Consider the following 26,519-nt stretch of genomic DNA (forward strand, 5'->3'; position numbering starts at 1 on the left):
AATGGAAAATTGTTTTTCCTTTGTCCTGGCTTAATTATATCATTGGATTTGTCAACTGAAATTGTTGTTAATTTTTGATTTATCCACACCCAGGAGCATGGGGTGCTTTTGGGGCAGAAATGAGCGGAAGATCAAAGGTGTAAGTAGAGCATTTCTGTGGAAATGCACAGATATCCTGGTCTCAGTGACTTGGGGCAGTGAAAGCAGAGGATTAATTCTTTGGCAGCTGTTTATGTGCAGTACATAGCTCTGGACAGGTGAGGTTTCATAGGGAAGAGCTTTGTGTGTTTATGTTCTCAAGAGGAAAATGTAAACTCCTGGAACTGAGAATCCAGGTGTGGCACAGGGGCCTCCCTATGGGACAGGGAACATTATTGGCACAGAAAGGTTTGAGAGAGAGGGAGATATTCTTCTTGATAAAATATCTTGACTTGCTGTAGTCTCTGGTCACATGAACATTCAAAGAATGTGAAAAATATCAAATAGGCTTCTTCAATTTATTTTTTCATGTTGATATATTATGAAAAGCAAATTGACGCTTCTTATTTATTTGAAAATCAGGTTTTAATGAATTGAAGCTACTTTATGTTTTAGTGGGAATTCGCATTTAGAAAAGGTCTGCTGAACTGATGTCTTAATGCATTTTAAAAACCTAATACTTCCATTTTTATCTGTGTTGGAAGCAATTATACATTCATACGAGGCTGATTTGATTTTTTTTCATCAAGGTACTTAGTCACTATGTAAGTAAACCCAAAGTCTTCTGTGTTGTGACTTACAGATCTTTATTAACACTCCCCCATGGAAACAACAACAACGACAAGAAATTTGATATTTTGGCATTTTTAATCCTTCAGAGGTTTAGGGTGACGTAGATCAGATTCTTTATAAATCTTTCAGTTTTGGCATCAGTTCCAGGGAACTCAGAGGCATCTTTTCTGCTGGTGCTGTTTACATCTTCTCTTCAACCTCTCTGACCTCAGAGGAGACAATCTTGCCATCAACCACCTCCTCAACTATTGTCTTGATCTTCTTGAATTTACTTGATTCTGTTAAGGAAATTGAAAAGAGAAGTAATTTACTGCAATGTACACTGATAGAATAATGCTGCAGTAGTAGCAGTCGATGAGGAAATATTAAAAAGCATCTTCAGTCCACAGGTCCTTGAAGTAGGCTTTTGCTGTGTGCAGGGTGTGGCTTCTCCTCTTTTGGATATTGAGTATATTGCCCATAGACTGTAGTGGACACTGGGTTCAATAACTTTCTAGTGCTCTTGATAGTTTTGCTTCAGTTTAGGACAGACCTTATACCTAAAACCGTGGAAATTTTTGGTATAAAACTGGGTATGTTACTGGGGAGCCTCAGTGTCCCTGTGCAACCAGCAGGGAGAAGCAGATGCTTCTGCAGTTCTCCAGAGGGGAATTCAGTAACTCTCTGTTGTTCTCTTGGCTCTCTGAGGACTCACAAAATGGGTAAGGTGAGTCTGAGATTTTACACTGGACATCTGAATTGTGTATATAAATCTAGGTTTGTACAGTCCTCACAGGGTAATGATACAGTTCATTGCTTTCCTGATGTGAGATTCCACTGGCTGATTATTTGCTCTGAAGCTGTTATTTTATATCAGGCTACTTTATTCCATAGTATTTCAATAGACAGCCATCAAAACAAAAAGAAGTTGGTGGGACATACCTTTTTCAGCCTCTGTTATCGTCGTTTCTATTTGCCTGTTCAAATTATAAATTAGAAAATGTAAATATATGGCAACTCATGGATGGAAGTAACATCTTTGTACATTTCCTATGTATTTGATCAGGACAGCTAATCCCCTTTCATCAAGACATTTAATCAGGAGATAACGCAGTAAAATGAGTTCTCTCAGTTAAAGTGAAACTTGATAGGCATAAGCTGTAGGTGCAGTTAATATGCAGACTCCTCTCTGCAATGCCAGGACTTCAGCTCACGCATCTAGTTCCTGAACCAGAACAACTGAACAGGTAGAATCTGGGGGGAAGTTCCACTCTCTGCTTAATACACATGGGCAGATTGATTGGAAACTGCATTACTGGTGTCCCTGGCATGTGAACATCTATCCAACTCCCCAGCTCACAGAGGGAGCTCACACAGTCTGTAGGCTGGGAGACCCCATCTCAACGTTCTACAGCACCTTCAGCAGCCCAGCCTGAACAACAGCCTGCTCTGATTCTGTGGCTGAGAACCAGGCAATGGGCTTCCCTGCCCCAAAGCAGTTGGAGAGAGGCAGGTTTGACACAAAACCCAAACCAGCACACAAAGCCCTGTGAGCACTCACCCGCTTTCCTCTCCCTCCAGCAGCCTGCGGTACGTGGCGATCTCCATCTCCAAGCGAGTCTTGGCATCCAGCAGGATGCTGTACTCACTGCTCTGAGCCTCTATGTCAGCTCGGAGCCCCCTCAGCTGAGCTTCCAGACTGGAAATTACTCCCTGTATCTGGTCAAGCTGTAGACTGTACCGTGCTTCTGTTTCAGCCACAGAGGCTTCCAGAGTCTGTTTCTATAATCCATGGGAAGAACAGTGGCATATTATTCAGATACATTTTTCTGTTAAAACAACATTTTGATTGTAAACCCCCTAATTTCTCTATTTAGCTGTGTAACTCTGCTATCCAGAGTCTTTATTTTGCTTTTTGTTATTTACCATGCTCAGCAGGGACTGTAATTCCAGCTCCAGGCTCTGGAAGACCTGTCTCCGTTCCGTGATCTCTTTCCTTTGGACCTGAAGCTGTTCAACATTGAGGGCAACTTCCTGGTTCAGTTCTATTGTCTGGAATGAGGAATGGAGGGACTGTGAACTGCAGCCAGGGATGACCGAGGTTCTTGCTCCTGTTTAAGAAGTTGACTTTACCTGCTTTTCAAAATGTTCTTTGGCTTCTTGGCGGTTCTTCTCTGCCATTTCTTCATATTGCTTTCTCATGTTTTCCATGATAGCTGCGAGATCAATGCCAGGAGCAGCATCCAGCGCCACGTTCACAGAGCCGCTCACCTCGTTGCGCAGCCTGGCACAGTCCTGCAGCAGAGGGGACTGTGTTAGCACCAGCTGCATGGAGCTGTCACCCCTGGGCACTGGACACAAACTCAACATCTACACACATAGGACTAATCCTTAATAGGAACTTGGGGCTAGACAGCTTAATCACCTTGTGAATACTGTTTAGTGCATCTCGTCTTAGAACAGAATTGCTATAAAGTAAGTAAAAGTTTATTTACTTTATAGCAATAAATGTTATATCATAGATAAATGTACCATAAAAATTATTTCCTCAGAACAAGACCTGAGGCATGAGGGCAGAAGTCATAGCTCCCATTTGTGTACTTTTTGGGGTGTAGCTGAACTGTAAATTTTTCTTAGAAAAAAACCCTTCACTCAGTGTTCAGCCTTTGATCCCTGACAGCTTGAATGTCCCTTAGGGCCACATATGGTTATACTGCTTCCAGGAAGGACAGAAATACTTTCTAGTGAGCTTGTTTGTGTTTGCCACTCAAAATCCCTCTCCCTGGCAATGGTCAGCTGCTCTCACCTCCTCGTGGTTCTTCTTGAGGAAAATGAGTTCCTCAGTTATATTCTCAATCTGGGACTCCAGGTCAGCCTTTGTCAGAGTCAGGTCGTCACGGACACGCAGCAGGCCGGTGATGTCGCTCTCCACACTCTGCCTGAGCAGGTGTTCGTTCTCAAACCTGTACAATACAGTGCCTTTTGTCATCGTTGAAATGCAACAGTTTGGAGTAAATGTTAGAATCAGTAACTACCACAGTCATTGTGAAATTTTCATTAAACTTCAAGTTGGAAAATGTTCACTTCTTGGCACTGATTCCAGTAAACTGAAGCTTTCCTAAGTAAGAGGAGCATGAAAGAGAATTGATATAAAATAATGGAACTTACTTCAGCCTAAAGTCATCAGCAGCCAGCTTGGCATTGTCGATCTGCAGGACAAGCCTGGAATTTTCCATCTGGGCAGCAGAAATCTAAAGGGAATGGTGGACAAGCAATGAAACTTTGCACAGAAATTCACACTTGATCCTTTCCTGGGAATGAATGCTGTCAGTGGGCTTCATCCTCCTTCACTTCAGCTGTCTGTTGGTCAGCTGGCTTTAGGCTAAGTTCCATCTGAAGTGAATGAAAGGAATTAGGAATATCCAGAAGACAAATTGTCCTGCCATAAAATAAGTGAAGCGAATAGTTGGGATGAACTGCTCTCTGAAGGGATCTGCTTTAAAATGTTGGGAAGTAAAACTAATAAAAAATAAAAAGGAAAAGACTGAAGGAAGTTCTGGAAACATGATTTGACAAAATTGTCAGTTGATTGTTGGGAATATTTCATTGTTTCCAGTGGTAATTTAGTATTTAAAGTAGTGGTCTTTAATTTTTTTCTGACTATTTGCTCTTCTTTTCTAAAAAAACACTTTGAAATAGACTGTTGCTAAGCTATATTTCAATATGTTGATATTAGTACTTTCTCTAATTAAAGCCACCTAAAGCAAATATAGAACTAGTTAATTTTGAGTCACGGATTTTTTAGGTATGAGATTAGTCACAACTGTGGGCATACATCTGGTATTACAAATGACCTAAAATCTGTCTCTGATTTGTAGCTGATCAAAAAAAATAAACTTTTTCTTCCCAGCTAGGCCAATTACAATTAGGAAAAGTACATTTTCTACAACAGATTATTCTCTGTCTCACTGATAATTGCAATTCCTATACATATGGAAGGCTCTATGATCTCTTACCTTATTTCGGAGTTCTTCAATGGTTTGGAAGTAGGAGCTGTAGTCCTGCCCTACGCTTGTGGTGTTCTTTTCATACCATTCCCTGATCTGCCTCTCAAGCAGGGAGTTTGACTTCTCCAGGGAGCGCACCCTCTCCAGGTACGCAGCCAGGCGATCGTTCAGGTTTTGCATGGTTGATTTCTCGTTGCCAGCCAGCAGCACATCGTTCCCAGTGATGCTGAGCTGGAGGCTCCCTCCCAGGCCTTGGCCAGAGCTGGTGCTGGTCGATATGCGGGTGCCATAGCCCCCAGCTCCCCCATAGACACTGGGTGCCTGGATCTTCTGGATGGACATTTTCCTGGAGGTCAGACCGCTGACGCTGGGTGCAGAGGGCTGCACACGGCTGCTCGTACTCCACTGGATGCTGCGGGTGGAGAATGCCATTTGTGCTCTTTGTCTTCTGGACAGAAGCAGGTAAATCAGCACAGACAGAGATGGAAGTGAGGAACTGAGTGTGCACTGTGCACCTTTATACAGGTCCAAGAGGAAGCACGGTGGCTAGAAACCCCACCTATGTTGACGCAGAGTGTCACTGGTATCAGCACAAAGAGCACACAGGATATTGCTCCCTCTCCCCATAATTAGAAGGGGTTCTCGTCTGTTCATCTGTGTTTGAGGAACACTCCCTGGGTAGTTTGATTGCTTTGTTATTTTGTATAACAGATAAACGAAAAACGATCTCTTGAATCATTTACAACCATGTACCTGCAGCCAATTGTCTTTGTAACCTTTTGGAACAAATGAGTAGGTTCTTAGCCCACTGTGCAGTGCATGAATTTATAATGAGAGTTGCCTGTATGGGACAAGAGACTTAAAATATTTATATTTCTGTTGAGTAAGCAATAACTTGGGCCTCAGGACAGTGTAGAACAGTGTATAAATTATTAGAAAGGAGGCAGCTGTGCTACCATGTGAATTCAATGCATAGTAAGCACAAACCAACATCTGCACTGCCAGTGAAGAGCGGAGGCTGTTACCATCAGCTTGGATTGAATATGCATTCGTCTGGTATTAGAAAACCCTTGCACGTGGAATTTGAGCATTCAGTACAGCTGAGATTGAGTGGAGAGGGTATTTCTTTGTCTTTAAGTGAGGCAGGAGGAATGAGAATATTGGAAACCTTCACAGCCCACTGTGTTTCACATGTGAGATGCTGAGGTCCATAGAGTTACAGGATGTGTTGAGTCCCAGCTTCCAGCAGAATGAGCCTCCAGCCCTCCTGTGTGGCTGAAGTTGAAGTAAAACAAGTTTCCCTCCTGCCTCATCAGAGACCACCAGGTAACAAGTGCTATGCTGAGGGATCTTTCCCCAACCCAGGGGCTGTGGTCATTAACAGGAGACCAGCTGCCTTTCCATGGTATGAGGAGACTCAACAGTCCTTCTGCTGATTGTGTGGAGGGGACTCCTGGGCTGACTGTGCTGTACACTTGATACAGAAAGTGCATGGAGAATTTGTAAAGCAAAGGAAGAACCTGATTGCTGAGGGATTGTTACTGCTGCAGGAGAGGGGCAGCAGGTGTGTGTTGGGACAGTGTGGAGGTGCAGCTCCTGGGGCATTGCACTGACAGTGCTTATGTGTGTTTCTGATGTCAGGTAGAACAATGGACACACATGGCTTGTGTTAGTGAGAGCAGCTGCCCTATGTACTGATCTCCCACCTTGGGGCAAGGAAATTGGTGAGACACAGAGCTTTGGAGGCATTGAACTGTACTGGAGGCCCCTTCAGCTTTCTGAGAGCACCCAACACGGAAGAGTTGGGGTTTAGGGAATATCCAATATATTAGGGAATTGGTACTGGCAAGTTTTTAAGTTGCTGTGCTAGAGATTAGTCTAACTGGTCCTGGCTCAAGGCAAAGAGTTAAACTGTTGTACTTGGCTGTTCTGGAAACAGCTTCCAAACCAAAGCAATCTGTGCAGGGCAGGATTTTTTTTTTCTAGGAGGATGCTGTGGAGTGTCTTTGGACCTTGAACTTCTTTGGGTGTAACTTGTAATAAAAAACCTTTATGAGATGTGAAACCAAAGTACACTGGCCATGACATTTGGTGTGTCATTACAGAGACTCAGAGTAACTTGTCTTTCATTCATTGAAATTATTCAGGCTGAGAAAGAATTCCTCATTTTAGTAGAGCCGAGTCTACACCTTTAGATTGTAAGAGGAGTACAGAAGAGATCCTGTTATTCTTACATCCCTTGGCTCTGTGTCTCACTGCCTAGATCTCTGCAGGATTGTGTGGCATTCTATTTAAGAGCAAGCATTATGCTTTGTCTTCTCAGTATTAAAATTAGTTCCCATGTTACCTTGGTGATATTTTTTCTAAACATCTTTTGGAGGCTCTATTTTTTCATTTAGTGAGCAAATGAAAAAAGAAGTCAGTGATCTGAATTAAGGTGAGCATCAGGCTTAGGTCAGACATTTGCCTTATGTTATGGCTCTGCTGCTTTTGTTCAAGCCAAAGCTCCAGCAATTATTTTCCTCTAGACTATTCAGCAGAAGCATCCAAGATGTATGCAAGAGGAAGCAAGGAGCAGTGGCATTGTGCAAACCCAATGTGTACAAGGCTGAATTTTCTTAGTGTTCTTTTTATTCTCATCCCTCGTTTACTGAGAATTTCTCTGGTCTTATCATTTTATAGATGCTTCTATCCTCTCCAGAAAGCCAGAATATTTGCAAGAATACTTGCTAGGATCAGGATAGATTCACATCAGAGGTGGGGTTTTGGTTCAGTACATTTTTTTCCATGAAATGTATCTTGACTGATTGTATCAATCACAGGAAACTTCAGAGGGAGCCCTGAAGCTGCAGCCATGGCAGTGAGGGGAGGGTGAGGCCCCAGCTGGGTTGGAGGGTGAGGGGCTCCTCAAGGCGTCAGTTGGGAGCGGCCTTGGCATCCTCCACCCCTGGACTATGCCCAGGAATTATCTGCAAGAACCATGGGCTGCCTCATTTTTATTTATTTATTTTTATTTTATTGCTTGTAGGAGTTAATTATCTAAATAGATGTTGGGCAACCTGAAAATCTATTGTCCAGTACTGCAGTTTTGGTCAGCATTGAAGAAATGCTGTAACAGTTTGCTGGTGCTTTAGCTCAGCAGAGCAGTTTCAGCTCCAGACTCGGTTGTGGGAGCTGCAGAGGACAGTCTGTGGGTCCATGGGTAGCACTTCCCTTCAGGGATGTGCTTGGTCAGAGTGGATTGTCTCTAGACATAATAAAACATTTATAGCAACACTAATGAATTGTTTGATTTCATGAAGAAATGCTACCTATGTGACAGAAGTTTAATGTGCATTAGAGGGCCGTGGAGATAAGTTCTGCAGGGTTCTGATAATGTGGATGCCATTCCAACTGACTCACCTGTGCTAACCAGCCATGGGCAACCTGTCTGGAAAGTTCAAGGAAAAAAGACACACCCAGCTGTGGGTCTGCGTTTTTGCTGCCTTTAGGTGAAACAGATGCTTTTCTTTTCTGACATAGAGACTGAAATAAAGCAAAGTCTTTTAGTTCAGTCTGTAGAGATGATCCATTCTAGGAGTGAAATCCAACACCCTTTTGTTGGTCCCTGTGTTTGGGTTTAGCAAAATAAGAGTTTGATTCTGAAAGATCTACACTACAGTCCTGAAAGGACATCACTGTGCAAACTGCATTCCATGTTCAGTGTTCCAGCCTTATTCCAGTATTCAATATTTCTGCATCTGAGATTTTCCCCTCCTTTTCTTAACTACCTTTGCACCTCCTGTTAATGCCGATGCCCATGAAGCCTGCTCTCTCCAAAGAGCAAAGCAAGGTGTTCTGTGTTTTGCTAAATGGGATCAGGGGAGAGAAAGTTCTGGATGATGTCACCAACTCAGCTGGATTCACCTAAGCCCTGAACATTTGCAGCTCAAGATCTTACACTGTCTGCCTCATATTTTTTCCCCTCATTTCCCTCTCCTTTTTATCTTTTGTCCAATGAAAATATCTCAGTCATCAAACCACTGCACCTTATTTCTTTCTGCTTGGAGCTTTTGACCAGAGGGGTGAGTTAAAACATTACTTTGCATATTTATGGTACTTAGAGAGGTGTTCCAGCTCCTGGAGTGGTGCGTGAGGCAGTGTGTGGGTTCCATCCCTCCCCAGCCACAGGTGGAAAATGAAAGTCAGGAGCTGCCTTTCCTGTCTCAGCTGCTCTCCTCAAACAGAATCAGATCTCAGTGCCAACAAAAACAGCTCCAGGCCACACAAACGAACCTTCTCTTTTTTCTTCCCCAAAAGTGCCATTAAGATCAGCTCTAACACAGGACTGCTGGCAGATCTCTCTCTGTTGGAAAAACCCTGTGCCACTGAAGCGTCAGGGGAATGAGAAAACCAGTGAATGGAGAGAATTTCAGCCGATTCTCTCAGTTCCATAATGCTGGAGTAGTTCAGTATCCATGAAAAATGTTGCATATTTCTGTGATTCAGGAGGCAAATACAATTTTCATGGCGCTATGCAAATATAGGTACACACTGATCATACACCGTAAAAGATACCTACAAACACACTGTATTGCACGTTTGTATCTGCATAGACTTTTTTGCTAGCTTTAAAAAAAAGTTCTTGTGGTTCCAGGGATCTCACTTGTGTTGCACTTAGAGCCCCCAAATCAGAAGAAAAACTCAATTTTTTCCCCAGGGTAAAATTGCACTCATAATGCCAGGAGGTGTCTGCGCAGAGGCACAGCTGCAGCTTCATGTTTCGGGACTGCTCTGAAGTATCATCCTTTCAGTGCATCCCAGAGATCCCACGGCATCCCCACTGCCGGGCTTTGTACAACCAGGACCAAGATAAGAGCTGCTCGGAACCCAAAATACCCTCCCAGCGTCGACATCTGTGTCAGCAAAGCCGATACCGGAAAAGCAAAATAAAAGAAACAGGTCGAAAATCCTCCTTTCTACTCCCCTGGAGGAAAGTCTGGCACTGTAGCAACGTTCATTAGTAACGTTCATTGCACAAATACTGCAGCAGAAATTTCCAGTCAGAAGTTGTTCCCCCGCCGCAGGAGCCCGGGAGGAGCGGCAGGAGCAGGGACAGGCGCTGCCCTCCGTGCGGATCTACCTGGTTGTCACTAGAGGCCACCACCGGCCTTCGGAACGGAGCTGCCGCCGGCCCTCCCCGTGCTGAGCGCCGCCGGAGAATCCGTGCGGAACTAGAACGACGGAATAAAACTTACGGCTTACATAACAAAATTTCTCATATCATCCACTTTCCTGGCCCAATATCCACAGGAAATTTGGTTGCATCGCTCTTGTGGCCAAACGTTTAGAGAAATATTTCTCTTCAGAGCCACCGGCCATAATTAAGGAGTTCAGTGCAGCGTATGGAGTGGGTTTGGAAGCAATGGCAAGAAGAACGGGCTGTCTTTCTGAATTCTGACATCTGAGTCTTTCAGGACAGGGAGTGTTTATTATCTTTTTGAATTACACCCTTTTATATGACTGATGCTTGAGTATCTCAATTTTTAGGCAGTGATAGGCTGTAGACATTAAAGAAAAGATTTCTTTGGTTGTGTTTTTAGTTTTTAAGGTTTTTGCTCTGTACAGCAGCAGAGGATACATTCTCAGAATGTCTTGAGACTGTCTCTTGTGAGATTAATGTGGAAGCAGAGCCCGAGTGCTGGAACGGCTTTAAAAATCAGTCATTTTTCTCGCTAATGAGACATAAGAATGTGTTTTCTTTCCTGCACAGGTAACTTTACGATCACAATTTCTGTCCCCTTGCAGCAATGTTACAGATTTTCTGCTTTGAAATTGTTCTGGCAAGAGTCACTCCCAGTTTTTTGTTTGATGCATTTGATGTTTTATTTTCTCATATGTTGGTTTGAGGGTGCAGAGCTGAGCCAAAGCTGATAATTCTCTAAAGTCAGCATGCCTTTAACTTCTCTTCTAAGGAAGAACTATAGTTTGTAGCTACTTCAGCCTGTTTGTTTCTCCATTTCCCTGCCTGCTCCAGCTAATTATGCCTCTTAATTGAAACACATTTTTCCAAATTATATTCCTCATTTTTGTTGCTTTCTATAGAGCCTAATTACAGCCCGACACATCGACTCCTTTGGACTTGTCCTTAGGACATTGGAAAGCCAAAAAAATTTACCCCCAAAGTCTATATAGTTATTGAAAGTGCCTTTACCACAGCTGGTGTTATGATTTTATGCCTTTAAGGTTCTGATGCATATTCAGACATTCAAAAAGCAAATTAACACGTCCAGAAGAAGCAGCCCTGCACCTGCCTCACCATTAGGTCATGTCTCACTCTGGGAGCTCCTGCCATAGGGACACTCCAAACTGTCCAACATTGATGCTTCTGTTTCATGGACTCTTTTTGCAGACAATTGGTTTGTGCCAGTCCTAGGTTAGGGACTCAAACAGGTAATCTCAGTATAGTCACACAATTAAGGATATCATAAAAACACAGCTTGAAAAGAATCAAAAATTTTACAGAGGGAGGAATGATGAGGAAACAACACATGGTAAAACTTTAGTTGGTATTTCACCAAGCCAAACATCCAGGTAGAGTCAATAATTAAGACGCCTTTGTGGTATAATGCAGGACATGGGGGGACAGGGGTTGCAGCCTCTCCAGCATTATTCTTTCCTTGCTTCCGTGTTTATAGATTCGTCCTTTTTCTAAATGATTCATACACAGGAACAGGCATCTCCTAGCAAAACTTTAGAAACCTTTATAGGTCAGGGTGTGGACATTGTGAAATGTTTTACCGGCTCTTCTACCTATTCTCTCTGCTTCAATAATCCATAGAACCTGTGGGTTTAGCAGTGCTATAAAGGTGAGATTTCTTTTCTTTTCTTTCTGAAATGACTTTGTTCATTTTGCATCCGCATTAACCAGGAAGGCAGAAAGCAAAAATTCTCATTCTACAGATGTGGCTGTTGATAAATAAGGCTGAACCCCAGCAGTGTGGGGCCAGCTCCCCAGAAGAATGTGTGATTAATAGCACAAACCATGACTGCATTACCTCATCGCACACTTCTTCCAGGGGATCAACACTTCACTTACCAAAGCTGCCTATTGTAATACACCTTAATAAGTTTTAACATTTCTACAAGTGAAATGAGCTGTGACTCATGCCCAGGCTGGAGTGCAGTCAAGGCTCTTGGAAATCATGCTGAGGATTATTCCATGCAGGACTGCCTTAAATGGCAGGTGAAACTGCGATGAGCCAGTTGTGAATGCTCATGGTTTCAGCCTCCTTTTATAGGCTGAGTTCCTGTATCTTGTTGGTTTGCAGAAGTATTGTTGCATCATTCACTTAGACTGAGAAATGCTGTTCTCTCCTGCTCATGTTTCTTTGCTATCCTTTTCCATTTATGGGAAATAGAATTTATTCACTTGGAGGGTGTTGTTTTTAATACTTCCTATTTTTCAAATTGCGCTTTCTTTGCACCTGGGTCCATCACTTTCTTGGTGTTGAAATGGCACTTCTGTGTGTATGGAATACTGAAGGAGAACAAATATGAGCTGGCAGAGTTCAATCAGTTTCAATACAATGAACTAACAGAGTCAGTTTTCCAGCCATACATCATCACAGACCTGAATGTTTCCTTCCCTTCAAGCTCTGCAATCAGAAGCAGCACCACTTGTGCTCTTAAAGTCTCCCAAATACTACAAAGCTGCTGGAGCCACCAGCACAGGTTCTGCACAGGACTCATTTCAGTTGGGCTGTTGGCACAGGTACATTGAAGAACATCACCAGAGTATGTGCAGGGTCCTGACCAGCCATAAACACTTGGAATGAATCAAGGGCATTATCTCTTCCGAGCCATCAGACACTGACAGGATTGCTGTGAGTGGGGAATGGCTCTTCAGGAAGTTGTATTATCTAATAGCTGTGCTAAGTAGAAGCTGTGAAGTGATGGATTCTAATTTAGTGGCTCTCAGTGACTTTCTTTGCAGCCTTGAGCAACTTGTGTCATCTCTTTTTCCAATTTCTCAGGCAATAAAATGGGAATGATAATACTGCCCCCATTCATTATCTCCCTGACTTCATCTCTCAACGTGGTGTGCGAATGTGATGTTAACAGTGCATGCAAGTGGTAAATATTAGCATCATTATTTATTATTTAGGGTGCAGACCCACCCTAAATACATTTAGGAATGCATAGCTTATCTACCAGAGCACAAATTCAGAGGTAATGAGTAACCACCAGATACAGGGCACACATGGCTGGTGACACAGTGTCACGAGCTGTTCAACACAAAGGAGATCTGCAGTTGTGCAGAGCATTCCGAAGCTGTGAAAGATTCTCCAGAAATAAGCAAATTTTTTCCAGAAAAAGCAGAATATGGTGTAACACCTATTAGTATGTTTAAGGATTAATTAGTTTACTCCACTTAATAAAATACACTTGATTGGCTCTGTTGGAGTCGTCAGTGCAAGATGATGTCAATGACGGAGTGAGCTGTGAGGATGGTGCTGTGAGCTGTACTGGTCTGACCTGTACAGACTGCAGCAGCACAGGTGTAAGAGAAGGTTAAAATCATCAGAGTGGAGTGGGAATTCTGCTGTCTTTTAGCAGGAGAGAACAGGAATTCTGCTGCCTCTTATCCAGCACCCCTTGGACCACAGCTGTCTGTGACACAAGGCACAGGGAGTGCATCTAACTCTGCATGAGGGGACACCAGGGCAGAGCAAAGCCAGAGCATTGCTCAGGAATGTGAAATAAGGACAGGTGTGTTCCATAAGGCACTTCAACTATTTGCTTTTCCTTCTTTCTTTCTTTCTTTCTTGTAGTTCAGCACAATAACCCTGCACAAAGGACATACTTTCCTTTGATGTAGAAATAAGGGACTATTTAGGAGTTTTTATAATTATTTGTGTCACAGCGATGTGGCTCTGCTATGTAAATCTGATAAATGAACATATCTTTAAATAACACAGGAAATTGTTGAAGAAGACCTGGGCACATTTTGTCCAGATGCTGCAAACACCAGGTCTGCCTTGTTAAATCTGGTAAACCATAAGGAAGGACACTCTTAATTAGCCAGGAGTTACTAATCCTGTATTACAAGTTTTACCCAGTTTAAAGAAACCATTAGGTAATCTATCCAATGCTTTTGAGATCTCTTTGTGCAGCAAGGGTGGAGAGTTGGGATGCAGGGGGCAAAGGGGGATCAGGAACTGGTTGGAACACGCCAGTAGCAGAACATTGTATCACAGAAGTGGACTTTGTTCAGTTACATCTGCACTTCCTTTGAGGTTTCCTCTTTGTGAGCCGTGTTTCAAAGCAAGGCAGGTAACAAGAGGCCTTTTGTGAGAGTCCATGCGTGTGGGGATGACGGGACATGATGACAATGTCGCTCATGAATGTGAGACTGCCCTGGACAGGCAGACGGTGACTTTGGAATGCAAATCCCTGACACACTCATTATGTTCCATTTGGACTCTCTTCCTTCTGCCTTACACTCTTCCTCATCTAAACATCCTAATGGTACTTCTCTTTTCCTTGCCCAGATTTTATCTTTGCATAGCCCTATTGCTGTCGGTCTGCTGCTGACTTGGGCATTGGGCTGAGCTGAGAAAGGGAGGAAGCCTGAGTTTGCTGAAGGCTGACAGCTCTCCCTGATGTTAGCATGCACTGTAAACACCAGTCTGGCCTGACTGCAGAACCCTTCGACAGAGACAGTGAGCATTAATTTGAGACCAGATAACTGAGATGGTTTTTTGAATTACCTGGGTCATCAAGAAAGAATGAGTGTCTGGAAAAGTACTTACAGGCTCTGAGGGAAAGTGTGTAAAGACAGTGCTAGAAAATTTCTCTCAAACTGAAAAATAAAGAAATGTTTCTGGGGAACTATTTTTAGTAAAGTGACTTTGCAACTCTCCTACTCATAATACTGTTTTAAATGGTGACATCGATAAGTTTTATATAGGGAAGCTGAATAGTTTTGCTCACATAAATGTCACCTGTAACTTGTGTCTCCTCTTACCTTTTTTGTGTTCTTCCAGTATTGTCCCTCCTGAAACAATAAGGCTTTGGCTGTCCTGAGCCATGCCAGTGGCACTGCCACAGAGGACTGGGCATATGTAAGGGAAGGCAAAATCAGATATCCAAGGACCAGAACAAATAATGGATAAAAATTTATTGGCTGCAGTGAGGTATATGATGAGAGGCATAAGACCAGGAAAAAAGTTGAGAGATTATTCCCCTTAAATTATAGCTAATTTGCAGAGCGATAACTGAATCCCAGATGGATATTCCTGCCCTGGGGAGATGTGCACAATACATCTGTCACTAGCTCAGCCAGTCACTTTAATTCAACAGCTTTTCTTCGGTATTTTGGTGACTAAAAGCTCCTTTATCTACCAATGTCAGCTATACCCAGCTCTGTGTGGCACTTTGCAGTGTTAGGCTGCAGATCATTTGAGAAGCGCGTTGGCTACAGGATCCCTGTTTGACACACGGGGAGCCAGCCCACGGCACTGTTCCCAGAGGGGCCGTGGGAGCTGCTGCTGGGAAAGCTGCTGGTTGGCAGAGCTTTCCTTCAGGCTTGTGGGGGGAGCTCGTTGACGGTGGAGGACACCACCTCCCCATTCACACTGTCATGGACAATCGCTTTGAGCTTTCGGTTGCTCAGCCCAGAGTGTTCTGAAAGAAAAGAGAGTTTAATTAGCCAAGGAGCAATGCTGAGACAAGGTGATGCAGGGAATGCCTCATTTACAGTCATTTGCCTGCTGCCTCCTCAACAAAGTTTTCTCTGCATGTTTTCCTTCAAGTCAATATTTGTTATTGCTCTGTGTGAAATGTGCTGCCAGAAAGTCACCCTGGGTCTGGTCCAGGTCAGGGCAAATGAATAACACAGGGACAACCCAGCCAATGCAAATCCAGCAGATTATCCTGGATGTCTGCAGGTCATGCCCATGCCAGAATATGAGTTTCCAGACATGCAGATTTTCGGTTTGCTCTCAAGCCCTAACGCTGTTTTAGTCACCCAGTGGAGTCTCCTTGCCTCTTCAAATCCCAGGAAAGCTTTAGTCTGGAGCCTGAGCTGTGGCCATGTGTGTGACTGACAGGGCTGGGGCTCAGGCAGCCCATGGGCAGGCACAGCCCCGTGGGCTCTGCAGTGAGCCCTCCACAGCAGCCAGGAACTGCTGAAATGCTTCTCAAAGGCCTGAGTGAGGCTGCCATGCACACCGTCCACAGTTCACTCAGCTGAGGTTAAAACTGCCCTGACTACAACTTCATTGGAAATGACAGTAATTAAGAGTCACTACAGAGAACAAAGTAAGGAACTCTTACCTTTAGTTTCAGATTTTCTTGCTGTCCTGTGAAGATAATGAAAGAGAGAGAAAATAATGTTACACTGATTTCAAGAAGTTATTCATCCCCTTCTTCCTGTTTCTAAGGACGCCTCATCCCACTATGAGATAAAATTTAAAAAAAAAAGAAGGAAAAAGAATGATGCTTTTTACACCATGTGAGCTTTCCCTTTGGTAGATACTCTCACTAGAAGCCATCCCTGGGCACATTCACTGCTGCTTCCAGGGACAGGTGCATTGATTCCTGTGTATTTGGAGTTGCTCAGGTTGGTCCCAATTTGGCTTCTCACAAATACCCTCACACTTGGGGCCACTCTGTCCTGCCTGCCTGAGAGTTGCAGTTCTAAAGGCTGCTGATCTTCCTTTTTGACTTTATACAAATCAGATGAGAGAATAAAAATGAGGCCAGCATTCTCCTATGCTGAGATGGCCATGCTGTGGGAGTGGAGAATTTTATTCTTTTTTTAATAAAAACTTATATTAATTTAGGTAATCCAAATTACATGAATACCAGTGTCTCTGTACTCAAAGTGGCTCCGGCTTTTTATTATGATCCGTCACATTAAAATCCCAACCCTTGATGTAGTATGGGACTCACAAGCTTTGATTAAGCATAAACAAACAAACAAATAAATAATCCAAATATGAGGACTCTCATCTGTTCCAGTCAGGGCAGCTCTGCCTTACCCGTCAGCATTCCCTTCCAGCAGCAGGCGGTATGTGGAAATTTCCTTTTCCAGGCGCGTTTTGATCCCAAGAAGAACCTTATATTGGTTATTTTGCTGCTTCATGTCATGACGAACCTGGCTCAGCTCTTCCTCACACCTGGTGATGATCTGCTGCATGTTTTGAAGTGCAGCAGCGTAGTAATTCCGAGTGTCAGCCAAGGTGTCTTCCAGCATGTGTTTCTGATGGGGCAGATAATACCAAGACCATGATTATTATTTATGTGGTAGATAGAACACAGAAATATGAGCAAATTTGGTCTCTAGCTAGAAGATTGCAAAATTAAGGCTGTGGTAATTTAAACACTTATGCATTTGCATAACTATTCTTGTGAAGGCAGCAGAACCACAAAGCTGTGCCGTGTGTGCATGAGAGGCAGAACTGAGTCATTTATCCCTGCCATATCCGTTCTGCTCAAAGCCTGCTCCTGAAACTGATGTCTGTCCTGTCCGTTCCACATGAACTGTCCAGAATTGCTCCAAAGTCTCCATGTCTCTGAGATGTGAGCTTTAACCCTGTGTAAGATTTATGTAATATTTGTGAAAGTTCTCCACCAATATTTTTCACAGTTCATGTATTTCATGCCTGATAACAGGGCCTGTAAATATGAACATTGCATTCTTTGTGTTACTGTCTGTCTTCTGGACACATTTTCTTTCTAGACCTGGAGTCAGCTATCCCTTCTTTCCTTCTCATATTTTGTTGTAAGAAGAGACATAAATTTTTCACTTCCTGGTGATGGTTGCTGAATCTATTTTGCATATTTTGGCAAAGTTGAGCATGATCTGAATCCCACTTTCCCTCATACTTTAACAACTGCAATAAAGTTATGCTAGGCTGTGGATTTAAATGGAGAATTGGTCCATGACAACTTCTGAGAATATATGGAGTAAGTGAGCAGCCCAAGATGTCTGCAGCAGATACCTTACTAATCTGTGCTTGCAGCTCAATGTCCAGGGACTGTAAAGTTCTCCTGAGCTCCTTGATCTCGTTCTCGTTGCGCTGGATCTGCTCAGGATTAGGGCTTGCTGCCAGGGACATTGCTGCACTCTGTGGAGCAGAAGCAAGACAAAAGCTCACAGACTCTGGTCAGGCAGGTCCAGCCACAGGGGGCTTGGAAATGAGCAGGGAATAGCTGTTACCTGTTCTTTGTACCAGTTGTCCAGGCTTTGACGATTCTTTTCAATTATGGCTTCATAATCTTCTCTGATTTCTGCCAGAATCTTGCCTAAGTCTGCAGGAGGGGCTGCATTTACTTTTACATTGACTTTGAAGTCTTGTGAGGAGCGATTGGCTTCCATGTCCTGTTCATGTGTCAGCAGAGGGAACAAGAAAACCCATTTATGGATGTAGAAAGTTTTCAGAGAGCCACAGAATCCCAGAGAGGTTTTGGGGGGGTAATTGTTATATATGCATTAGGTTACCATTAAATGAAAGATTTCTATATTAATAATACTTTGATGTGACTTAAACCAGTGACATAGTTGCTTCTGTGGCACAACTCAATAAAAAACATGCGAGAAGATCTTTTCATAGAATATTTCTGGAAGAAATGGACTCAGTGAAGAAGCACTGACATTTTTTATTTATTTATCTATTAGAAACCCAAAACCTCGATGAAAATCTAACAGTAATTTCATCTTTCTTACCCTTTATGTTAATATTTATGGAACTATAACTAAGTTTACAGGAGAGTAATGTAAAACTTCTATGTAATTGTTAAAGGAATAATTGGATTAAAGCATATAATTACTGTGTAAACAACATAATTACAGGACCAGCCAGGCAGGTAGGGTAACATTCCTTTCAGTGTAGCACAACCTTCTGTGCCTGGTACCATTTTCAAAGCACCCAGGCAAAGGAGCCTTTCGGGGTATGACATCACGGAATGCAGATCAGCTGGACACAGGGATGGCTCCGCTGGTCCCCTGTGTCCAAGAACTCTCCTGGGCTGGAAGGGAGTCAGTCAAAGGCAGCTGCACCTACAACTGTGCAACCCCTGTGTTTTATTCCCTGCTTTAATAACCCACAGACACCAGGCAGGACGTTTGGTCCGGTGTTAGGTAATAACTGCAAACAACTCCAGATCAAGCGAAACCAGCATGTTTTAAGCAGTGGAATTATAAATGTGGGAATAACAGAGAGTACTGAGTATAGCTCTGGTGATTTCAGAGTAGTGTGGCTTTTGAGAATTATCTAATTACTGTGCATAGGATTTTGCAATAACGAGTAATTTTGCCTGATTTCACCAACCATTCTTTTTAATTTTGATCCTTCAACAATTTGCAAACTGTTTTGCTCAGGTCAGCCTGTTCTGAGTGGCCCTGTTTTAGTTTAGGGGAGGTGGGCAAGGGGGCCTAAAGAGATCCTTTCCAACTCTCACTCTCTCCATGCTTCTGTGAGTATGGGAAATTATATATTCAAAAAAAAGTCTGTGATGACTAAAACCCGGCAGCACTCTGTGTATTTAGATCTAAGTCTTTCTGAGCACATTTCTGTCCAATATGTCAGTTATTATTAGCTGTGTGTGACAGATGGGTGGGAGAGACTCCAGCAATCTGTTCTCTCTGAAACCCCAGTGTAATTGGTAAAGCAGACACAGACTTTTTGCCTCACCTGACTCTCATTGGCTGCCTCAGAAACAGGATTAGGTCCTGAATCATCAATCCCACTTACAGATTGTGGGTCTTACTCAGTTAATTACATGGTAGTAAAGATTAGTGCGATAGGATTTTACCAAGTGGAACTTTTTCTACCTCCTCATGGTCTTTCCTCCTGAGGATGTGCTCTTCTCTCAAACCTTCAATTTCCATTTCCAGATCTGTGGTAATAATGGTCATCCCGTCGAGCTCCTTCCGCAGGTTCTCCACATCCAGCTGCACTCCCTGCCTGCGACACTTCTCGGCTTCGTATCTTTATGAGGAAAGAGGAGACACAATGTGCATGTTGAGAACTGCCCAATTCAGGCTCTTGTATGAGGAGAAGGAGACTTGCTTAGTCTGTGTAGGGAACTAGAGAGAACAAACAACCAAAGAAACCAATTCCGTTTCTAACATAGGTGATTTAAATATTTTTGAATATAGTCTGAACAATAAAATGAATTTTATTAGTTTTGTATTTCAGTTTCTCCCATTATGGTAGGAAATATTTTTTTTTTCACTTCCCTTTTTGCATGGTAACATTCACCAGGTTGTGAAAGCTTTGAGAATACAATTCTCTGAAAACAATATCAGCAAGCACGGATTGCTGTAATTTTTCCAAAATGGTCACTTTTGAGTCCTTCAGAAAAACAGGAAAAAATGTGATGGAAGCCAGTTACTAACATTCCTCTCCAACCTCTTGCAGTGACTGTAGTGAGCCAAAGACATGGAGATGCTGCTGTGATTCCTTTGGGCATGGGAAGCACTTTTGCTCCTCAGCATCTCTCCCTTTACCCCGTGTTTTGTGGGCTCTATTGGTGCTTCTCTATTCACCCAATGAACTCAGTCTGAGTTCCATCCCTTAAAGTAGTTCCACTGGTTCCTTTTGTGACACTACTGACTGATAATGAAAGGCTGGCAGTGCTCAGGGTTTCCAAGCTTGTCACAATATTACCAAAAGCTGAGACATTTTTTATAGCTGATCACCAACTGCTGGAAATAATACAAATCTTCCTGATTCCTAAGAAGTCTTACTTACCTGAAGTGTCAAATCCTTTCCTTTGGAAAGACCTGCCTGAAAGTGTTCTGTACAAACATTTTGTCTTTTTAGTTGATCTGAGAACTCTCTTTCAATGTACTGAAAATCAGACTGTGCTGGGAGGCAGTGATGCACTGCCTCAGTTACTGTGCACAGCCTATGGGACTCCAAAGCAGAAGCCACACCAGGACAGGTGTTCCCTGCAGAGCTGGACAGAAGAGGTGATAAGTCCAGGAAATAGATTTGGGCTGGTCTAGGAAGTGCGGTGCTTAGAAGGGATAATTTGTAATCCCAGATGACAGTTTTAAGTGCCTTTTGTCACAAGTATCAAGTGTCTGCTGTCAAACCTGCTCATCAGGACCTGCACTAAGTATCATAAACAGGGTGACTCAAGGTTCTTCAGCAATCATTTGTGGTTTTACATCCTTTTGGGTTTTTTTCCCCTTGTTCTACACTGTTTTTATTCATCCAGTATCACAGAAAACCTCAGTAAAATCACTTCCCTATTAGATTAGCAAGAAAAAGTAATGTTTAATTTAATTCTCTTTCAAATCTAATGAGGAAACCAAAGAATAGCTTACTTGAGCCTGAAGTCTTCAGTTGCCATGTTAGCATTATCGATTTGTAAAAGGATGCTGGCATTGGTGATCTTGCTATCCTCAATCTGGAAAACAGAATTCAGCAGGAGAGTTGGTGTTTCCGTGGGGCAACAGCAAATAATCTGTGCTGGTTTAGCCTCTTTCCTACTCATAGGAAGCATCTATATAGTGGAATTCCCATGCTAAGGAGACCGTCAGAATAAAAGCAGTTCAGTTTCCTGATTCACCTAGGTGTTTTGCAATTTTTGTTAATAATCTAACTTTACTTCTTTTCTTACTTTTTTTGAGGGTATGAACCAGAAAGCATCATCTCATTCCTGGCCAGGCAGAGGATATGAATTTCATTACACAAACTTCATAGTCTCTTACAGAGTAACAGTCACTGCCTTCCTCTGGTTTTGAGACCGGATTCTGATCCTCTTCAGCATTGCTGACAAAGCTGCCTTGGGCATCTTTAGGGCAAATTTCAGTAGGAACCATTAAGGTGTGTCTGAGTACAATCAAAATACTGGAGTTAATATTATGCTAAAAATTAGCCTGTGCAGGAGCACTCTGCTGAGCTGGTGATGCACAGCAGTGATGGTGGCAACCACTCACTCACTGGCAGGACCCTCAACCCACCACAGGCTTCAGCCTGGAGTTACATGCACAGTACCACTGGCATCTGGTTGTTGTGGTCCATTCAGTTATGCACCAATAGCAGCTCTGAATCAACCAGCAGCATGGAGTGATTGATTCAGGTGTTTGATTTTGCTTTGGAATTTGAAAATTGCTCTAAAAGCTGCAGGAAGAAGCACAGTCTCATTCCTTTGGTGCACTCAGCACACACTGGAAAGGCTCATGTGTCCCTGATAACATGGAATAGCTTTTAACTGTAGATCTGAATGCGAAAAGTTCAGTATTCTGTGCCAAATCTTTGAAAGAACTCCAGCAGAAACTCATACACAATTATCAGGAAATATAAATGCAGGGCACCATGTCCTTTTCTAACACAGAGGAAAGAGAAGTGTGGTTGCCATCCCACCAGCAACCTTCCCTCAGCATCCACAGAGCAAACCAAGGGGCACTGTGGCTGTACTGAAGTCATTTACAGAGCTCACAACACCTTGGAGTAAATTTCCCACACCTCAATGAATCACAAAGAAACAAGGAAATGACAAAATTCTCCTGAAGTGTCAAAGGTTCACCTCTGTAGTGAAGAAGAAGGTGCTGTGGAATGCTTAACTAATCTGCTAACAGACTGTGCATTCCTGGGCAATTAGCAGCGCACCTCGGATACTGCCCTGGGACACAATCAAGGCCAGCTCAAGAACTATAACAATACCCTGAATGTGTGGCTGCCTGGAATTTGGTGACAGAGAAGAGGCAATTCTTGAATCCAGCCTTGTAGAATGTACAAAGTAATGAGAAAATAACTTGAGTTCTTCAGCTTTGTGCCCTGTACAGAATTGCTGTGTGACTCTGTGTGATCCGAGCACTGGTCAGTGCTTTGCCCACTGCTGTGTGGCCCCAGTTAGGGATCCCCTGCAGCCAGGAGGGGATCTCACACGTGCCAGTTAGCTCTTAACAGTCCCATGGAATTCCTTACTGCATCCATCATGAACGTGGCTATGTCTCTAGTACCAGTCTGCAAACTGTCAGCTTCATTAAGAACTCACGCATTATTGTATAGGAAATAGACTCCAATTCCTTCTCAGAACAGGGATTTTCCAAGAAGGCTTCCTGCCCTGGCTTTACCTCTCATGTCTCATGTCCTTTGTGCCGTGTTCTGGAATGCTCTGTAGATTACTTTGCTTTAATGGCACAAGGTGTTTGAATGAGACAGTTACCTGAAGAACAGGTGCTATTTCGTTGTGTATCTAGGTTAGGATGGAGTCAGGCTGGAGCAAGGCTCTTCCCAAAACTTGTTGCTCCATCAGGCATTCATCCTGAATTCAGGTATCCAGGAGAGCGTGGTTAAAAATGTAGGACCCAAATGATTATTTGCCTCCAAGTTCAGACAGGCAGCATATCATAGACATTCTGGATTATTGGATATAGGACCCTAAATTTAGTCTAAATTTTATTTTAGGTGCTAAATTAGTTTCACCTTTTAAATTAACATTTAATTAATATAATTATGGTTAATAATTAGATGCTATATTTTCACTCATTTTACTGGCAGACATGCTGCTAATGGCAATATTTTATAGAGAAAGTAAAAATTCTTGGTTCAATCACTGAATTGTCACCCCTAAATGATCCTTTTCTGGCCTTTCCTTCCACATCCAGGATAGCCACCAGACTCCAGGTGTCTGTGGCCAGGGACAGATGTTTAAGGACTGAGTGTTAAAAATAAGTGGTTTGGGTACAACCTGATCAAAAGTGAGGGTTTTACTCCAGTCAGCATCATGGTTTTATGCTTACTGTCTTCCTAAGTCTTTCTGATTTACTAACTCCAGATCAACCTGAACACATACATGTTCCTGATGAATAAGCTTTTATTTCTCTTTCTGTTAAGAATGAAAGTGCCCAAGTGCCAGATCTGGGGAAGGTGACCTATCTTTATCCTTAAAACAGAAATGAGTGATGACAGTTCTGCCTCTGTGGTCCGAGCACCTCAGCTACTGCCTGGAGGCAACACTTTTAGCTGTGAGCATGGAGTTTGATAAGTCCTTGGCTCCAATCAGCAAAGATGTGTATTAATATCATTTCTAAGCTTTTTTTGAAAGAATTTCTCAGGACCTTGAGAATGCCAAGTAATTGTATTTTAAAAAGCGGAGGGCAAATGACAACATTGCTTTTGGAAGAGCTTTGGGTTTTGCCCCATATGGGTATGTAAAGTTAATTACACTGATTAGTCACACAGATGGTTACAGTGCTAAGGATGTTCATTATGAATACAGATTAATATTATGCTTAAATTTGAAGACACGTGAGTTTGGGAGATTGAAAGAGTTACTGTTGAACATTAATATTAACTACTGGCAGGAACCAGAAATTCTCCTTTTAATTATAGTGAAAACATCCACAAGGAATTTGTCATTGCTATTTTCTTAATTACAATGAAGTATTTTTCCATCTGATTACATAAGCTCATTGGTCCCAAAACTCCTGTAGTTTCATTGTCTGCTACCGCAGGAATCAAAGAGCTGGAATGCCCCAGTCTGTCTGGAGACAGCGGCAGGAGAGGGGCAGGCTCTGCACTCCTCCTGCTTTGTAATTTGCTCAAAACCTGTGCAGTCAAAAAGACCAAGTTCTCCCAGCCGCAGTTACTCAAACCCCAGTTTCAGTACAGAAAGGAACACTTGGCAGCACATGAATCCCTTTATTCTGCCAGTCTCTGCAGAATCCCCCTTGCCCCATTCCAGCCTTTCTTGTGCCCGGTCTCCTCCTTGTGAGCACAAAGAATGTTTATGTCCAGGTCCTGGAACTACCTTCCTGAAGATTTCTAACATTTCAAAGGCTTTATTTAACTTCTTTAAAGGAAAGCCATCAGCATGAAGGAGACCCCAAATTCCTTAGAAGAGCACAGAATGACACAGTCCAAGCTCTGACTTACCTGTCTTTGCATGTCAGTGACGTTTTGCTCGTACTGGTTGAAGTCATGCCTCTTTCCATGAGACTTTGTCCTGTGCCACTCTAGGATGCAGTTCTCCAGCTGAGCGTTGGCTGCTTCTAAGGCACGGACCTTGTCCAGGTAGGCAGCCAAGCGCTCATTCAGGTTCTGCATAGTCTGTTTCTCATTCCCACCCAGGAAGATGCTTTCCCCATAGTGCTCGCCGAAGCCTCCCCAGGGTGCCCCTCCTGCAGCCAGCCAGAAGGGTCTGGCAGAGGAGAAGGAGGCATGTGTGCTGCTGGCACCACCATCTGCACTTGACGCTCTGTAAGAAGTTCCTTGCTGGGCCAAACCACACCCTGAACTACCCCTGAGGGACCCAGAAAAAAACTGGAAAGGGCCTTGGCTGGTGCTCATGCTTAGCTCTGTGTGAATCGAACCCCAGGTTTGGCTGCCTAGCACTGAGCAGCCTCTTCGCCTTCCCTGAGCAGCTTTATGCCTTTTCCTGTGGGAGTTTCCCTTCGATGAATGACTACAGCAACAAGATTGTGTCATCACGAAACGTGCTTCCTCTTGGTCAATTCTGAAGCATTTATGAGCCTGCACGCTGTTGTTGTTTGGAATCAGCTACATACCGGGCTGCTTTCCTTTCGCTTGTTTGGGTTTTTTTTTTTCTTTTTCTTTTCATATGATAATAGTGAGGTGTGGCCAAAATCCGTAGGTGTGGAGCAGGACCAGCTCTGCCTCAGACTTCTCTCTAACCCTGTAGTTAGTATGTTATGTTTTCCTGCTCATGCAGGGAATAAATGGGAAGCTGGGGCAGGGATGTAGATACTTTCTGTGGTAATTCTCAGGCTATAGAATTACAGCAGCCCATGGATCCTCAAACCTGTGGATTCTCAAATGCAGAATATTCTGTCATCTGTCAAACAGCTTTGCTACCAAACAGCTTCAGCCGGTGGGAGATGTGAGGCTTTCATGAAGTCATCCAGCTTCTAAACTAAAAAAACTCCAGTCCAGAGTCAGCAATGCCCAGCTGTTCCCTTCAGCTGCCCATTTCCAGAGGAAATACATGAGAATTAGATACTTTTACACTGATTTTCTCATGATTTGAGGTGCAGTCCTGTTCCAGTGGTCTTGTCTCAATAGGCAGCAATGCAAAGATTTCTTGCTGCTCCCCAACATCAATACTACTAAGATATATCCTAGCTATAGAAAATATTTACACTAAGAGTTTGTAACAGCACTCAAAAGATTCAAGTGATTATTTAAAGCTACCAGCCCTAAAAATTGACCTGGCAATCATGCAGGAATAATATTTCTCAAAAATTTCTGTAACTTTCTGTCAAGCTGTATCTATGCAACAGGGAAAGGTGCAGTGTTGCTGTTGGAGATTGTCCTATTCCTCATGTGGTAAGGGACGTAGGCTGGGGAGTGGTCCCGTGGCTACTGCTGGGTTTGGTGAATTTGCCTTGTCCTGTTCTAGTCCATGACTGAGGGATGAGACAGAGAAGGAAGATTTGGGAAGAGGCAGGAAGCTGTGTGGGCAACAGGCTCTCCCAGAAATGCTGCAGCTGGTTTCCTTAGCTAGGTGAAGGCTAAAGCCCTTCCCCAGGGTCTGCCCTGACTGGTGAGGGAGATCGCGTGGAGCAGAGTTACAGTCCTGGGAGAAACGGGAAGGAACGTGTTTTTCCCAGTTTGTTTCACTTGGAATGCTGCAGCAATAAGGAATTGTTGCACTCCAGCTTCCCTTGTACCTCCCGGCCGCATTCCTGACAGAGCAGGATTCGGGCTCCTCCTTGTGGCTCAGGCTCGGCTCTGCTCAGCACCTGCTCCTTTCTTGTTCCTCAGCTCCCTTTACACTAAACACATGCTCATGTTT

General features: G+C 43.3%; 2 protein-coding genes across 2 annotated transcripts; both read right to left on the bottom strand.

The window, feature by feature from the left end:
* Window positions 1–678: 678 nt before the first annotated feature.
* On the bottom strand, window positions 679–5,220 carry LOC136372109 (keratin, type I cytoskeletal 20-like). Its single transcript, XM_066336579.1, has 8 exons — window positions 4,767–5,220; window positions 3,919–4,001; window positions 3,557–3,713; window positions 2,884–3,045; window positions 2,677–2,802; window positions 2,312–2,532; window positions 1,693–1,727; window positions 679–1,049 (listed from the first exon to the last, which is right to left on the bottom strand). The coding sequence occupies exons 1-8, from the start codon at window positions 5,187–5,189 to the stop codon at window positions 952–954; spliced, it is 1,305 nt and encodes a 434-aa protein (XP_066192676.1). The 5' UTR covers window positions 5,190–5,220; the 3' UTR covers window positions 679–951.
* A 9,633-nt stretch (window positions 5,221–14,853) lies between these two features.
* Window positions 14,854–25,270, bottom strand: LOC136372343 (keratin, type I cytoskeletal 23-like). The gene is given in 8 exon segments (XM_066336941.1): window positions 14,854–15,425; window positions 16,077–16,102; window positions 16,784–17,004; window positions 17,747–17,872; window positions 17,965–18,126; window positions 19,579–19,735; window positions 21,082–21,164; window positions 24,641–25,270. Coding segments are annotated over 8 exon segments (1,509 nt in total). The 3' UTR covers window positions 14,854–15,321.
* Window positions 25,271–26,519: the final 1,249 nt, after the last annotated feature.

This window comes from Sylvia atricapilla, chromosome 27 (assembly GCF_009819655.1).
Source record: "Sylvia atricapilla isolate bSylAtr1 chromosome 27, bSylAtr1.pri, whole genome shotgun sequence".
Lineage (NCBI taxonomy): Eukaryota > Metazoa > Chordata > Aves > Passeriformes > Sylviidae > Sylvia > Sylvia atricapilla.

What these genes read in the sequence shown, in the direction of transcription:
- LOC136372109 (XM_066336579.1), bottom strand. Translation starts at nt 5,189, where the DNA reads ATGGCATTCTCCACCCGCAGCATCCAGTGGAGTACGAGCAGCCGTGTG. An exon ending in TTGAAGAACTCCGAAATAAG is followed by an intron (nt 4,002 to 4,766) that starts GTAAGAGATCAT and finishes CATTCCCTTTAG; the next exon opens with ATTTCTGCTGCCCAGATGGA. An exon ending in TACAGTCCCTGCTGAGCATG is followed by an intron (nt 2,533 to 2,676) that starts GTAAATAACAAA and finishes CATGGATTATAG; the next exon opens with AAACAGACTCTGGAAGCCTC.